The sequence below is a fragment of the Xiphias gladius genome, chromosome 21 (assembly GCF_016859285.1).
Source record: "Xiphias gladius isolate SHS-SW01 ecotype Sanya breed wild chromosome 21, ASM1685928v1, whole genome shotgun sequence".
In the NCBI taxonomy this organism is placed as follows: domain Eukaryota; kingdom Metazoa; phylum Chordata; class Actinopteri; order Istiophoriformes; family Xiphiidae; genus Xiphias; species Xiphias gladius.
In genome coordinates, this window is record NC_053420.1 from 31190318 (window position 1) to 31207804 (window position 17487).

At 38.9% G+C, this 17487-nt stretch overlaps 1 protein-coding gene across 5 annotated transcripts in view; it reads right to left on the reverse strand.

Annotated features, from left to right (window-relative positions):
• nfasca (neurofascin homolog (chicken) a) overlaps positions 1 to 17487 on the reverse strand; it is a 103858-nt gene that overhangs the window by 59844 nt on the left and 26527 nt on the right. For all 5 annotated transcript variants that reach the window (XM_040115840.1, XM_040115839.1, XM_040115837.1 and 2 more), the window contains exons 3-5: positions 11288 to 11459; positions 5248 to 5265; positions 1519 to 1624 (exon numbers count right to left, since the gene is read on the reverse strand). In XM_040115840.1, the coding sequence (XP_039971774.1) occupies positions 1519 to 1624; positions 5248 to 5265; positions 11288 to 11378 (215 nt within the window). In that variant the 5' untranslated portion in view covers positions 11379 to 11459. The remainder of the gene's footprint in view (positions 1 to 1518; positions 1625 to 5247; positions 5266 to 11287; positions 11460 to 17487) is intronic.

Below are 17487 nucleotides of genomic sequence, written 5' to 3' on the forward strand. Positions count from 1 at the left end.
CAGGTTTGTTAGAGGGCAGCACAGGAGCTTTGGGCAAGACACCATTCATCTGAAGGGGAAGGGGGTTACTAAAAAAGGAAGGGGGGCTAAGATAAAAATGTGTTATTGTGTGTGTGAGAAAGACAGACAGAGGAGGGTAGAGTGGCAGGAGAGCACATCTGAGTGGCAATGTCACTCCTCATAACTCTCACTGCCACAGAGAGACAGGGGTGGATGGAGATAGAGAGGGGATGGCAAGGGACACCAAGGACTGACAGACCAGGGTGACAAAAGGCAGCAGAGGAGAGAAATAAAACAGAGAAATGCAATGGGCTTTAGTGAAAAGAATGAATGATAGACTGTGGGAAGGAGGAGAAGAGGCGTGTAGAAAAATGTGTCATGAGAGACCCCCGATCTGCATTACATGAATCTTTGCCCTCAGCTGTGCTACATTTCTCTGATTACAGTCCAGCTGCATCTGATTGAGCTAAGACAATCTGCATCCTGTCAGTTTGTCAAGTAGTCACACCAGTCTTACTGTGAGTTTTAAGGCTGTTTTTTGAATGATCTGCAGGATTTTTCAGACTCTCATTAAGTGTCAAGCTATTTTGTTTTCTATTTTGTTCACCTCAGCCACTCAACTATTGTCATTTAATTTCCATTAAAGGTGCACGGCACAAAATGTACACAAGGTCAGTTTAATCATCATAAGGAGTACAACTCAGTCTGCGAAAACAGTCATAAAATGTTTTCTGTTACTCTAAAGTAGCTTTGTCATGTCTGTGAAAATAACCCTGATGATGTCGTTAGGGTTATCTCAGTGTCGGTTTGGAGACTGCAATTTTTAGTAGAAAGCCTGTGTTACAAATTAAAGGCATGTTGTTTAAAAGTTGTGCATTTCCCAGGCAGGTGTAGTCAAAAAGATGCTTTCAAGTAGCATTACAAAGAAATGTAGTATCCAATACATTAGAGCTTCAACCATATTGGAGTTTAAAAGTCAGGATATGTCAGCATCAATTTTGACTTCAAAGGGTTGATTTACACAAATTAGTTATGATAATTATTTTTCTTACTTTTTTTTTTGGTTATAATTATCCAAGTTCCCTTTACTCTGGATAATTTGTCATTTCATTTTTTCCCTGAAATGGATCTATTCCTTAAACTCAAAGTATTGAGCAAAGGACAGATAAGTGCATTGTGAGTACTGCTTGTATTTCTATCTTGATGAGGACAAATTGGAGAAAAGTCAGGGAAAGTCAGGATATTTTATTTCATCACAGCTTTAAGGGGCTGTTTGAGACTTGAGACTTGGTTTTAGGGTACAGGTTAGGTTTAGGTTAGGGTTGGGGTAGGGGTTGGGGTAGCATTTATTTGTGACGGTTAGCGTAAGGGGTTAGGGAATGCATTATGTCAATGAAAGATAGAAGTACAAGTGTGTGTCTGTATGTGTGTGTGTGTGTGTGTGTGTGTGTGTGTGTGTGTGTGTGTGTGTGTGTGTGTGTGTGTGTGTGTGTGTGCGCGCGCATGTGGACTGCTTACGTTGGCACCGGGTTGCCCTTGGCCTCACATTCAATGATGATGTTATCTCTGGGGTCGACAATGTAGTCCTTCACTGACTGTTTGACTATAGTGGGGGGCTGCTTCACTGTGGGAGGAGGGGGGAGACAAAGAGAAGGTTACAGAAATGAGGCTGTGTACAGATAATGAACACAAACACAGTGCTGCTTTGCATGCCTTTTCAGTACTCTAGACAACATGGATTTTCAATAGCTCAATACAGTGATTTATATGAAGATTTCCTAAAGATCAGTTTCTGTGTTAGAAGGGAAGAGGGATGCCACTGGTCATCAAATCAAGTGTTCAAGTGGATGTTCCCTAAGCTAAACTGGTTGTCAACAATTAGGATACATTTGGTCAGCAATTGGTCGTAAGGAACCTCTTCACACTCACAGATCACCTTATTTTAAGCTGCCAAGCTTTGAACAGTACAGTAGGTCCTACAGTACGTCTTGTCAACAGTATTAAATACTGATCTTACTCAGCAAAGTATTCACTGAGATCTAAGAACATGATGACAAATAGATCACTTTCAACAGGGCAAGAACACAACACAACAAGTACAGTAATACAAATACAAGTCCGACTCATTTAGAAGCGAGAACTAGATTAACCGCCTTGTGGTTCTATGCCTCTGACAACCAGTCAAGTTACAGTTTACATCCATGTCTGTCCAGATTCAATTAATATATAAAGTGAAGACTTTGAGGAATTTAATAAAAGGTATTAAGTGTATTTTGTCACAATTAGCATGTGAATTCTTGAGTTATGGTCAAAAAAGTGATTTGTGAAGTCACAGTGACCATAACCTTTGACCTCTTAAGTTGTCACCCATCTGACAAATTAAAAGAAAAACCCATATATATATATATATATATATATATATATATATATATATATATATATATATATATATAAAACCAACAAAAAGTTTCTTAGTAAGGTGTTGGGCCACCATGAGGCTCCAGAACAGCTTCAGTGTGCCTTGGTATTGATTCTCCAAGTCTTTGGAACTACTGGAGGAATGGACACCATTCTTCCAAAAAATATTCCCTCATTTGGTGTTTTGAGGATGTGGAGAGCACTGTCAAACATGATATTCCAGAATCTCTCATGTGATGATGTTAGATTGGGTTGAGATGTGGTGACTGTGAAGGCCACAGCATATGAGTCACATTATTTTCATACTCATCGAACCATTCAGTGACCCCTCCTGCCCTGTGGTCTGGGGCATTGACATCCTGGAAGAGACCCCTCCCATCAGGATGGAAATGCTTCATCACAGGATAAAGGTGATCACTCAGAACAACTTTGTACTGATTTGCAGTGACCCTTCCCTCTAAGGGGACATGTGGACCCAAACTATTATTATCACTGTTTCTCCACTCATTTATATATATGTGTGTGTGTTTATAAAGTAACATTTTGTATAAGCCCCAGTAAAAACAATAGCTGGTCAAAATTTTACTCAAACAGGAGGAAATAGTGCATTTTTTAGGGACTATTTTCTTTTCAGCAGTGGATTAATCCACATTTAATTCTCTAGTGTGTATTTGGGGCAGCAGGATGGTGTGTGCGGGATTAAGTCAAAATAAACTACAGTGTGTGTGTCTTCATGATAAAGAAGGAACATGTCACCCAGTGCAACAGTGTGGCTCACGGATGTGTTTTTGGCTGGACCGCAACAGGGCCAGCCCTATAAGCGCGAATGTCCGTGATTGACTGAATGAGTGACTGAGTGACTGACTGACTGACTGAGTGATAAAGTTACAGCATTGGTCATTGCTCTTTCAAAATGAATTGGCACAGACAGTTTCTATTACGTCATCAGGGGCGTTTACAGGCAGTTTTGCCAACTTAGTGACTTCGTCACTAGATTAACCAAGTTTTCAGACCCTTTAGCGACCTTTCTTCACCAAAGCAACTAGCAACAATTCGACTTTTTGGACAAACCTTGGCTATTTTCCATAGAAGAGAGTCACCAGTGTTGCCCCATGAGAACAAGGCCAGGCTTTCCCTCTGCAGGCACACCTCTCTATGCATCTCATTCAATCCACCACATGGCAGCTGACACAGACATGAATGAGCTTCTAACTTTCTCTCTGATTGATCATTTTACAGGTAAATAAAGCTGAAATCACAGCACAGGTGTTGTCTTTAACATCTGTGACTGGTGATTTTAAAATCAGGATTTTAGCATTACAGAGCAGCAGCTTGGAAATGGCTTGACAGTGACTGCTGGTTAACATGTAGCCTTAATGGGCCACGTTTCAGTCGGTTTTTCATACTTGTTCCATTGTCTGACAACAGACACAGAAAACATGTACAGTAAATGAGAACAGCTTTGTTGGGAATTCAGCTGCATTAAATTACTGTATATGTGAGCACAGACAGTAGGAGAGAAGCAGACAGATAAAGGGCGGTCCAGTCATAGACTAGGTTTGGATCTAGCCTTGTTCATAATTTTTGGATTACAGTTGAGCTCTATGGCCCAGAGACATAAGATATATCAGGCTTTTGTTACACACATACTACTTGTTAGTTAGATACATTCATTGTTGGTTTTTGCCTTCTCTTGGGATTTGTCAATAATAAGAAAATGTAACATATCACCAGAGATATTCTTTAAACCATTTCCAATGATTTATCCTGCTTTTGTCTTTTGTTTAAATGGAAGGGGAAAGTCAGCTTTATATATTAGCCTAAACCTGCCTTGCATCCTGATGAAAGAAATAAATAGATCATAATTTCCAACTCCCCAGCTGTGCTCAGTCTACTATACATATTTAATTGCTCACTTAAGCCAAACCCCCTCAACACAGCAAGACGCAGCACACAGAACACATTTCTCTGCCCCTTTTGCATTTCTAGCTCACTGAGCCCACACATACTTTACACAAAACACAAGATAACAAGCGCTTCAGTGGACCAGCCGCATGCTAGAATAAAGGAGAAAGTCTGTGCTCTAAATGAAAGCTCTGTGTCCGGACTGTGAGAATGAATTCCAGTCTAACAGAGAGGACAGAGATGAAAGAGCATTTTCCCTCTGTAATTGAAGCTCTTCCAGCTAATCTTATCCCCAACTGAAATAGAACTGTATTATACATATCCCTCATGTTGCTATGGCAACCATAGGAGTATTTTTATAGTATGCTTGGTTGTGACAAAAGCCAGGCTATGAGAGATATGCTATGGAAAATACTCTAACATTTCAGCTTATAGCACATCCTCAAAGACTGACATTCTTTAACCCTCCTCTGAGTTATGAATGCATCTGTGATATTCTTGACATATACACATTAATTACGGTTTCTTAGAACCAACAATCCGTAAGAGCATAATAAAACAATCTATCATTGAAACTGTCATTCATTAATGAATGTTGGCGATTTTATACAAGGTTATGTTTCAAAAATTCACAGATTGCAAAGTGTGTGTTGCCTAAAACAAACTGGTGAGGTAATGTGTGCCCCACACAGTCATCTGGTCCTCAGCAGAATGTTTCCTAAATCTGTTGTAAGAGCGGGTTTAACCTCTGTGGCGCAAAGGAGAATTAAACTGTAAATACCAGTTGTGAAGTGTGTAATGTCTGGTCCTTTTCAGTCAGATTAGCCTGTGTTACTGCAGCATTACAAGCTATGAGCTATAAGATATAAAACGAGTAGGTGGGACAGAAACATTAGCAGTGACATGTTAAAAAGAAACACTTACGGTCTTGCTGGATCTTTGCTGTTAGTCCAACGTTAAGCCAAAGAGAGACAAAGAGACAGATGGACAAATTGTAATGTGATTGTTAATTATATTAAAGACATAAAAACATTTATAGCACTATATTAGAACTTTGCCTATTCATCAAGTTATCATGTTATAGCTCAGCGTTTCACAACTGGTGGGGTCCATTTTGAATGGGTCGCAGGCACGTTGTCCAACTTTGTCCAAAAAACCCCCCACCTCTTTTGAAACGTAATTAATTTCTAGAGCACTGCTGTTGAGGTCCCGTTTCTCTGTCTTCCTGGAGAAGTACATTCAACTGGCCTGGGTTGAAACCTGACTTGAAAACAACTGTTCTTCTCATTATCATTTACAGCACTGCAGCAGTATTGCGCTCTTACTTTATTAGACCTATTCACGTTATATTGTAAAAACAGTTTTAGTGCTCTTAATAGCCATGAATTAGTCATAAGTACAATTGCAATGTTTCTAATGTTTCTCTAAATGCTAGTTTTAAGCTTTGATTGCACTCTCCTGCTGCAGTGTTTCCTATTTCATTGAGTTTAAGCCCCAATTGTGCTTAGGTCATTTTAGTTTTCATTTTGTGAAATCAAACTGAAGGGGCAGCACAGTGGTTACAGTGTCTCCTAACATTCCTACATTCAGAATGGATGAATGGAAAAACAACTGAATGGGTATTATGTTGGTCTTTGTGTCGACCTTGACTTGATGTGTAAGGGAAATCTGGACTCTGAGGCTGGACCAGTTGGGGACCACTGTTGTAGCTTACAGTTATGTTGTATAGAGTTTATGTGATAAAATGTCTATGTTAGTTGTTATAGAAATGAAAGGGACAGCTGTGATCTATAGAATGAAACAGAGAAACAATGACTGAGGACTCACCTATAAGGAGTTCCCATATCAGCAAATGATGAACAGTGAGAGCAGAGAAAGACAACGAAAGTTATGCATTAAATTGTACATCAAAGACTGTATTACAACATCACACTGTTTATTTTTTTTGAAAATAATCAATTAGTAACAGAGGGGAAGCATAACCATAATTGCTTTTAAAGCTTCCCATGCATGGCTGTGTTTGGGAGGCCAGCACATGAAGTTTCCAAAGGCCTGCATACTGTACGTAGTGTTTACGGACCTGGCCAACCCATGACATCCCTCACAAAATAAAAGATACAAGACAGACTAAAGATCCAGTGTTGATGAGTTCAGCCTTTCTGGATGGAGTGAAGCTCACTGCTGGAGAGGAGTTTATATTTCCTTCCCATGTGGACAGTATTTCAGATCATTGTTGAGATTAACTAGACTTTATTTTTTTTCATCTCAGTAGGTTTGGTTGTCTCACAGTTTTCTTTGGCAGCCAGATTCTGCAATCCATTCAGATGTGTTTTTTGCTTTCAGCAATGCCAAAGGAAATACGATTGTGGGGGCATTTTTAAGTGAGGAGTACAGTATAGTCTGAGATGGCAACTGTCGTATAGTGAGTTGATTAAATGTGTGTCAGAAAAGACTTCTGGTCCCATTTGGGACACACATGATTACTGAATAGTCCTTGTCTATATTTGCCCAGTCATCCTTTAATGCATGCTCCATATGATTAGACAGGCTTTTATTGTTTTACATCACAATCTGAAATCAAGTGTTGTGCTGACCGACAACAACGGCCTGAATAAAAAGACGGGGATCTGGCAATGAAGTGTGTAAGGTGACACATTTTTTCAGTTGGATGTATGCAACACTAACAAAAAATTATACAACTTTATTGTAATTTGAAAAGAACATCTGACCAAACCAAATTGTTGGTTTTACTGTTTAGTAGTTTACTGTACTGAAATTCAAGTACTAGTAACCACTCTCATTTATTTCTTGTTCTTTATTTCTTGTCCTACCTTACAAATTCTGCCCTGTAAATGTACTGAATACTGTACCTGTACTCTGATCAGCCGCACATTAAAACCAATTACGGGTTTTAATGTGGTGGCTGATCAGTGTATGCATATATATTTAGAAGTAATTTGGACCTGCCACACTGTTTGTGATTTAAAACCCCTCCCTACTGACACACAAGAACACACACATGCATTATGAAGCTACCCTGTGTCAGGAGCTAGACCTTGTGCTTGTGTGGCAGTTACTGGTTAGCCTTGATAAAAGGCGTGTGCTGTGTGTGCACATGTATGCACGCTTACATCCATGCATATCCAGTAAGGCTGATTGTGTTTTGTCCGTTACAACTCCATAGACCTATTGCATACTACGGCATTTAAATAGTATTCACCATGTGCCCTTTAGATATTATTATTTAGAGATGGAGTGTGTGTGAGTGTGTGAGTGTGTGTGTGTGTGTGTGTGTGTGTGTGGGGGGTGAGTGTATTCTTTGGGGATGTGTGGAAAGCACTCATCGATAAAGGTCAAGAGTGCAGTTTGCTGTTAAGCAGAAAAGTAGACACAAGGAAAAGAGGGGGATGGGGTTTCTCTTTCTGTCTACTGAAATAAACGATCAGCTGTGGAGAATGTGGTGCCTTTGTTAGCAGGGCTACAAGGGGGGAGGAGTCTTTAGGGGTTTAACATGTCATATAGCATAATTTTGTGACACAAAAATGTGATAATGTGCATTGCAAAACCGAGGAATGGATCATTATCAACTAAATAAGATTTATTCCTCTACCAAAAGAGCACTGGTGTCTTCTCAATATGCACTTTTTACCAAACGGTGCAATTAAAAAACATAAATTAACATTGTTCTTGGAACTGGGTGCAAGTACGTTGAAAACTCCTGGAAACCGGAGTCAAATGCCTTGTAATTTTTTAAAATATTTGGTCTGATTGTGATTGTGATTTTGATGCTTGAAAATGTTGACCAGAAATTTAAAATCCATTTCCTAAATAAACTTTGAACTGAAGTATTTTGGAAAATGTTACTCCAATCAATTTCAAAGATTTTGGCAAGGGAATTTCCACCCATTTTATTTTTTTTATTTGTCTAATTTTTTTAATCTATTTTATTGATCTATTATCACTGTATTATATATTACTTTTATTAATATTTTCATCATGTCTTGTGTGCATTACTCTCAAGTTGTTTTATTGGTCTTATTTTCAGCTATTAAATCCAACAAGTCCTCAAACCTAAAAAACCATATAGGCTGTTTATCTCTGCCCTCTGATACGATAATAGGTGCGTACCGGCAGCAGTCGTACGGTCATCGTCATGGTTGACGTTACTGAACAGTCACAGTTGGTTAGGTTGAGGCACAACAAGGTTTAGGGAAAGCTCAAATTAATGTCTTTGTTAAGATTATAGGACCTTCCACCTCATGGTCCATCAAAATCCAATATCTTGTCAACCCACCCGTACACCCTGACCCCTGCTCCAAGCAGACTTTGTCGCTCTATATACAACATCAATGGACCTCCTCTCTTACTCCAATCATAATTACTACAACCACTAGTGGTCACCTAACAATAAAATGTAACTAAGCTGCTGCACAAGTGACCTGCAGGGGGTTTTTTTATGGAAAGACGGTCTCTGTCATTCATCAGTAAAGGACTTTGAATTGCACTAACCTGTACAAAAGGTGCTATACAAATAAACCTTGATTGATTGATTGAATCATTGATTCATCAACTAATTTGGAGATTAGAACTGCTGCCTTTACAGACAGGACAAAGAGATGGGATATGGAGCAGAACATTATAAATAAAACTTTTAATAAGGTACGGCAACTTACATTTGGAACAACAGCACTGAAAACATGCAGTTTGTAAAATATATTAGGTGCAGCATGCTACTAAAAGCTTTTGTTATGACCTTGTGCTCCAGACATCATCCCTCCAGATTCAAAAATTTGGTATCTGAGCTGATGGGGAATTCCTCTGTTTATTCTGTGTTTTCATTTAAGAGATTCTCTAATTTATTTCAGCTTTGACTGAGTGTGTTTATTTCTAAGGTTTGGTCAAATTCTTGCATGTAATATCATACATTCAATCATGCAGCAAAGGTGAACCATATACTGGTCTGTGTGTCCTACCGAACTATGAGTCGATCTTTATAGAAGTGACCAAACTAGAATAGAATAGAATAGAATAGAATAGAATCTGTGTGGCGAATACGTCAAGGAGAGGTCACTGGGTTACAAGGGTATCCTCCAAATGGTCTCTGCTAGGCAGGGTGTGTGTATGTGTGTGTGTGTGTGTGTTTTAGATCAATAGAGCATCATAGGTCCAGGGTTGAAAGGTCAGGCTTATAAAAAGACAGAGCAAGAGAGACGGCGCCATGGGGGGCAGAGAGACAGAGGACAGAGCAGCTGACAGCTGACTGTTGCAAGTGTGTGTTGTGTGTGTGTGTGTGTGTGTGCGTGTTGGGGCTATATAGCTATATCATTTATTAATATGTGCATGAATCAATGAGGATCTATCATCTTTGATTTTGCAGAGAGGGAGCCACCCAAAGTGACACAGTATTATCCAGAGATATGAAGCTGTTTATTCCCATGGATAAATGTGACACCAGTGTGATCACCACTACAGTTCCAGCAACACACTTATGGTTCCATTATTAAAAATAAAAGCTTAAATTGCTTTGAAACCTGTGCATTGGCTTTTTGCTGTGCAAAAAGAAGTTTAAAAGTGGTTTAAAATTAAATTTATTTTTTATTTACTTTAAATTGAAATGAGAAATGTTTAGCCTCTGAATGAGGTCCTACCTACGGTTCATTTTCAAAAGAGCCAACGCAAACAATATTTAACAGCCGATAGGTTGGAATGTTAAGATTCGGATTCTAAGGTTAAGGACACATTTACCTAAATGTGTAATTTGAAACTTAACGGATCTTTAACAGTTGCTCCAGCCATTTAGTATTGCCCTGGCAAAAAGTTGGAGGCTTGCAAAAGACAGATTTAAAAAAGAATTGTCAACATTGTTGAAGGAGACATCGAGATATCTTGACTTTTAGCCCCTAGTATGTGTCAAACTGAGATGATGAGGTTTGTGATGGTGATGTCATCAGGGTAATTTTCTCAGAGTTGGCAAAGCTCTCTTCAGAGCCACAGAAGACATGCTGAGTGGTACTCCTCATGCCCCTTTAAAGGCTTCCACTGTCCTTAACCGCAAAGCTTCGGGTTGGTTAGTGTTGGTGTTGATAAGGTTGACACAGGAGGTGATGGATGAAAACTTTTCAGTTTTAAAACATTACTTCCAAAAAGCTCAAACACTCCATCCAGTCTTCACTTCCTCCACCCCCACTAAAAAGAAAGAAACTGAGCTTCCAGGAAAATCTAGTGCACATCTGCTCTTGGTAATGCTGTCCCTGTTTAACATAAGAGCTGTAGTCGAAAATATAGATTGTCAATGCTCATGTCCACTGTGATAGAATAAATACAATGTGCACAATATATACACTTCAATCATTTGCAGAGCTGATGATCAGGTGACGGACATTTTATAAATTGAGAGTACAGATACTGGTTGTGGTTTGGGTTTTCTGTCGTTTCTGTGGACCTCCACTGTTTACTGTGTTGCAAATTCTCTTTATTTCACATGGTGTCGGATTCATCAAACCATTTTTAGCCCACATTTTAAAGGATTACAGTTGCTTAACTTTACGCAGGCAGAAAAAGCTGCTACAGAACGAGGATTCATTCACCACTTGGCCTTGTAAAAATAGAGGTCAAGACCAATGTTCAAAAAAATTTGCAGAAATGCTAACAAGTTGTGAACGTCAGGGTATGCTGACGGTCTAGCAGTCCAGGACACCCTGGACACTACACCGTCATGGTCCCCTGCTCCAGTCAGGCAAGGGACCTTTGTTGTATGTCACACAACACTCTCTCCACAATGTTTCCTGTCTGTACATTCACTGTAAGCTCACAATGCCAACAATAATGATCTAATGGACTTGCAAAACATGTCTCACTTGTGATGAATTCTAAAGTTTTCTGCCCTCTGACTAAAAGGCATTTGTGTATTAAAAATGAAAACATACTGAGTTAAAGCGGATCTGATGATTGCTGTGTAACTTACGGTCTTGTGGGACTTCGATGGGTGTTGCTTCACGCCACAGCAGCAGTAATGACATGAGAGCCAGGGCTGCATGCCCGCCCTGCCCCAACATCTCTCCCTCTACGATCGGGTCGCCTCGCGTCTCACCTCTCCTGATTGGCCAGAAGGTTCTCCTGACAGCCGCACCAAGGACCTGTGAGTACAGAGACAGAGACAGATGGTTAGGATGAAGACAGCATAGTAGAACGTACAGTATACAGTATAAACTGTTTGCTTGTGAGCGTGAGTGTGTAGCTTTGTATATGTATTCTGGCCCGAGAGTGTTTCGACTCTGGCCTACATTCACAGCTGAGTCCCTGTGTGGCTCCCTAGAGAGAGCAGCCTAGAAACAAAGCCGAGGAGTAGCTCTGTGGCATTGATTCTTAAAGTGGGATCAGGCTCCAATCACAGGCTGCTTTAAAGGAAAAGAGAGACTTTCAAAGCAAAAGGTAGAACCCTTTAAATTATTTGCGCAGAAACTGTGATGGAGAATTTATTATTGGGATCAGTTCATCATTGTCATCTCACCAATGTCTTTGCAACAATGTATTTTTCACATTTCTTACACTTGAAGTTACAAATGAATGTTTTCTATTTAAAACCATTTGGTTCTTTTTATAGAACTATGAGACTTTATAGGTCTGGCAAATAATTTTATATTACCAATTATCATCTTAACATAGTGACAAAATTCTGGCTCACAGGTCTCATCTCCATGTAAATTAATAAATTGGAGTATAGAGTTAGTTTTTTTTTTAAATATAGGTAGATGTAATTCTCCAAAAACAAAATCATCATTGAACAAATGTAATAACCATAAAAGAGTTTTCATCATTTACTGTTGAATACTTGATTTAATATAGTCATGTTGTGATTATCAAGATGATACTCTGATATTTGTCATTTAAAATGACTGAAGAATTTCACAGTTGTATTACAGATAAAATAAATAAAATAATTCTTTCGAGTGAAAACTGGACTCATATTCTTCAATGTTTTTAATCTTTCAAAATGTTAAATGTGGTAACAATTACCACAGCTGTTATTTTATGTATGATTCCAAAAATAATATATTCATATTATTAACTTATTATTAATTAAAGCAAGACTATGCAACTTTTGGGAGAAGAAAACAATACATTCTTCCTCTTACAAATGACTGTGACTTTTCTCTACTGGTGCTACTCCTACACTGTGTTTTGGACAGTTTTAGCATTTGCCATTTTTATGGCATTTTTGGGTGGTCCTTTTAACATCTGGCCAGAAATATAAAGAATGGTCTTTTAAAATAACTGGCTCATTTACAATATTTTTTTTTCTGAAAAAATAAATAAAATAAACCAATCCAACTTTCTGCTGTTCAGCAAACATTACATAGGCTCCCTTAAAAAAGAAAAAAAAAAGATTAAAAAGATTAAGAAGTAAACAATAAACCTTTCTCAACAAAAAATGTTTTGAGTATTACTATTTACTAACACTGTACTCTATAATGAATGACACGAAGCATATTGGCATTATGGAATTCTATTAGGATAACGTTTACAATGCTATTTCCCGATGATGCGAAATGTTTTCGCTCACATTGTACCAGCAAGCATTGAAACAAATGAACCAAAAACACACTGTTTAATATCCTGGATCTCTTTAAACTATGAGCAGTGAACTAACAGACTGATTTCACAACGGACGGAACACAACAGCCTTTTGGCCTGGGGGCGGTTGTCAGATTTTTCCCAAAAACCTGCAAACACCTACCACACAAACACGTTATGCATAAACCATCTGGCGGTATGTCAATCCTACAGTATTCAACTAAAAAGCTAATCTGCCCCTGGGGAGCTAAGACCTCAGCATGGGATAGCAATTGGAGCCAATTATTCACACACACACACACACACACACACACACACACACACACACACACACACACACACACACACACACGCACACGCACATACATACACACACCCACAACATGCATGGATGCAGATGTACAGGGAGGTACAGTAAATGGTTACACATGGATGGAGACACATCCCGACACACCCTCATCCCACTCAGCAAAAACACATACGCACATAAATCCACACATATCTCTACAGCCCAGCTGTTGTGAAACATGTCCGGTTTCGCCCTACCTCTGTTAATTACTGAGTTCTTGTCAGTACACACACATACACACACAACAGAGAGGAACAATAGAGGCCACACAGTCCAATAATAGCCTTAAGAGAGAAATCTGCTTTAACTTGCAGATCAGAGAGACAAAGAGAAATCAAGATAGGGAGGAAACATAGATAGAGATCAGCAGAGAAGAGTGAAAGCAGTGAAAGCTCTGAAATAGGTCAGTGCTTCTCTCCTCATGTGAAACCCTCTCTACACCCTGCAGTGCATTATAGCACACAGTGATACACTAAGGCTGGGAGCACCGGTAGGGGAGAAAAAGGGTCAGTGAACGTCACATGCTACGTATCACAAATTACCGCACATGGCGGTGAAAAGTAGGTACACAGCTGTTTGTACCAACCTGGGGCCAATTTTACAAAACTGATCTCCAACTGTTTTTACAGTCTGTTCACAAATGTGGGCAGAGTCCTCCCACAAATGTTTATCACATGAAAACTGCAGATACATTTTCAAGCCCTAGCTCGGTCTTACATGCTTACACATTTGTCTTAAAGGAATAGTTTGATAATTTGGGAAATACACTTACTCACTTTGGGGTCCTTAAGAGAGGGACTATTTCTTCCCAGGAGCAGGGATTTTGTGGTGTCTTGTTGTCACCATGAGGTTGCCAAGCAACCAGCAGAGACTCAGGTAGGTCATTGAAAGAAACAGTCCCCCACAAAACCTCTCTGTAAAACCTCAACTTGTCATTTAGTTTCAGAACATTTAGAATCTTTAGAGAATGGTATATAAGAGTGGCATCAGCTGTCTCATCTAACTCTCCGCAAGAAAGCGTATAATTGTATTTCCCCAAATATGAAACTCAAGTATCACATCAGCACTAGTGTCAAAAGATTTTTACCCAGCACTAGAAATGACAGAGACTTACAAGGATGTCAAGGAGTCATGCTAAAGACATCCCAGCATATGGAGCAGACAGTGATTGGAAGCCTGGGGAAAAGTTCTGTTCATCTATAAAGGGAAGTAATGGTATATGAGGTACATTTACACTGAGTAACTGATTTGTTAGGTACAATTTCACAATCTAATGCAACAAAAATACAGCAGCCCTGCAACAAATATGGTGGATAAAATGGATAAAATGATCAGTAGTTGTTGATGGTTTGCTATAGAGGTTTAGCTCAACTCTGGTCATTTTTAAAGCTGAAATTATTTATGGTTTTTCTAATGGATTAAATTAAGATTTGAGAGGATATTCTAATGTTATTAGGGCTCCCACCTAATAGTCGACCAAACGTTAGTTGATGAGAAGAGTCTTGGTTGACCAAGTTTTGATTGGTAAGAAAAAATAATCACTCCAGGGGAAGTGGCGAGACTTAGTCTCTCAGTCAGTCATGGACAGACATGATTCACACAGCTGGTACCGGCGGTTATTGTATAGTAATTATATACGTCGGGCAGAAAATCCAAGTTGTGGCACCATTTTTGAGAGAGTAAAGAAGGTGACATGCAAACTCTGCAGGCAAACATTCGCTTATCATTCATCAACCTCAAACATGGCTTATCATTTGAAACGTACATTTCTGATTGAAATTATTGGCACCACTGAATTTTAAGTACAGAATTTAGAATATCTTTAGAAATAAATGAAAATTATCCAATTCTGTATAATTAGAATATTTAATAAAATGTCCAAGGTTACTGAACAAAAGAAAATTTTTAAAAAGCTTGCATAATAGGGAAATAATACACACACAAAGTATACCCCAGGCATGGTTATTGGCACCCTTGATTATTTTTCGGTTGCAGAACCTTTGGAAACAATGACAGCCTCTAAACGTTTCTTGTAGCCATCTAGAAACTTCTTGCACTTGTCTACTGGTAGTTTCTGCCACTCTTCCATTGCTATGTGTTCAAGCTCTTTTAAGTTTGCAGGAGTCATTTTTTGCAATGGCAGACTTCAGCCCTCTCCAAAGGTTTTCAATAAGATTTAGATCAGGACTCACTGCTGGCCAGTTTAAAACAGTTCATCTTTTCCTTTTCAACCATTTTTATTTCCGCCATGTTTTACTGCAGGTAGGGTTGTCTTTTCCTTATGGGCTTAGTTTTGTCGCCTAAAATGCACTGCATTCCCAAAGAACTCTACTTTGGTTTCATCTGTCCATAGAACATTATCCCAGAAAGAATGGGGCTTATCTGTGAAACTTTTTGCAAATATCAGTCTTGCCTTTTTGTGCCTTTCTTCAGTAGTGGTGTCCTCCCTGGCCTTCACCTATGGAGCCCTACCTTGTTTAGTGTACGTTGTATGGTACGGGCAGAAACCTCCACTCCAGACTGATCCAGGTCAGCCTGAAGCTCTTTAGATGTCTTAGATGCGTGGTGTTTTCTCTACAATCCACATCAACCTTTACAGATTTCTCTCACTGACTTTCTTCTTAGCATCATATCCTGGAAGCATCTCAACAGTTTAATGACTGTGAAACTTGTTGATGACATTACGAACTGTTGAAACAGGGATTTCAAGTTCTTTGGGTGCAACCAACCAGCTCACCAAAAGGATCAGGGACATCAAATACATAAAATCCAAAGCTTCACAGAGCATGTCAAAATGTTGTCAAACTAGGTAAGAATTGGCAAACTCTTGCATCCTAGTCTTTCCATTAGGGTCTCAAAAGGCATCCTAAACTCAAAATCAGTTGTCTTTTTCTATGACAATCTTCACAGGATAAAATGACAAATTGTTGTGCTCAGTGTCTGGGTAGTCACACCGAGTTGGCAGGTTTGGTTTAGCTGGCTCCTCTAACACTGTGGTAGTGTACTCAACTGTATGTTGTTTCACAGTTCTAGTTGACCTAGCTTACATACTTTAGTTTACTTCTGCTGGAACACAAAGTGACGTAATAGACTTGCCAAAACATAGCTAGGTCAGAGTTATCTTAGTTTAGCCTAAGGTTCACAACCTTAGGCACACATTATCATCACACACACACAAACATGCACACAGAAAGATAAAAATGTTAACCTACTTCTAGAAACTGCAGGGAATTTGCATATATTTGCTAAATGAGACTGTTAGGAAAACTGGTCTTTAAATATCATGTGCTTTCTTCCATTACTTAAGATGAGAATATTTTCTATAAGAAAACCCCGTCATTAAAAGGCACTTATAGACTACAGATATTTTTATAACTAATATCTTGGCACCCTAAAGTGTATTGGAGTCAATTACATTTCCCAGTCTTGTCAGGCCAAATGTAGAATAAATCCATTAATCTGGAGAGCCTCTCAAAGGTTTCATATTTCTTAAGAGAGGCCACTTAAAATGCAAAAGCTTGAAAAATTCCTCACCGTCAAATGAACTGTTAAGGCACGAATGAACAGTATGATTGAAGCATCATTATTACAGCTGCAAACACAATGCCTAATCAGCTGCTGAAGGTTTTCATTTGGGCTTATTTTAGGATTATTTTCATGGTTTCAAAGACTCACAAGGAATTAACCATTTATAATAACTGGTTTTAAAATTAGATTTGGCCAAAAAGGATCTGGTTTTTGACAGGAGATTGCATATTGCAGACACTACAATACAATATGAAGAATTTCCTCGAAAACAATTGTAAAGATGGGTCTTGTTTTTTTGTCTTATTTTTGACTATTATTGTCATCTTTTTCTTCATCTTTTTGCAATTACACAAAGTTCATTGTTGTGCCTCCTTCTTTGTCCTTGCAGAAAGCACTTTCATATTCAGTTGTGCCCATCCCCAACACAGTGCACACTCACACAGTATTTGTACAAGCTGCAACTAATTCATTGTTCCCAGCACTGGGAGATTCCACTAGAGTCTCTCTGGATGGTGCTGAGTGCTAATGGTGCACCTGTGGGACAAACACAGAGGGGACAGTGCAGAGTCCCAGAGTCAGAGGTGAAATGACACTATTTTTCATGTAGATTTTGATTGTGCGTTTTTAGTGTGTCTATGTGTGTGTAAACATGTCCCAAAACTAGAAAATCTCTCATTTCACATGTAGAGTACAAATGAATTTTAATGTCCTTG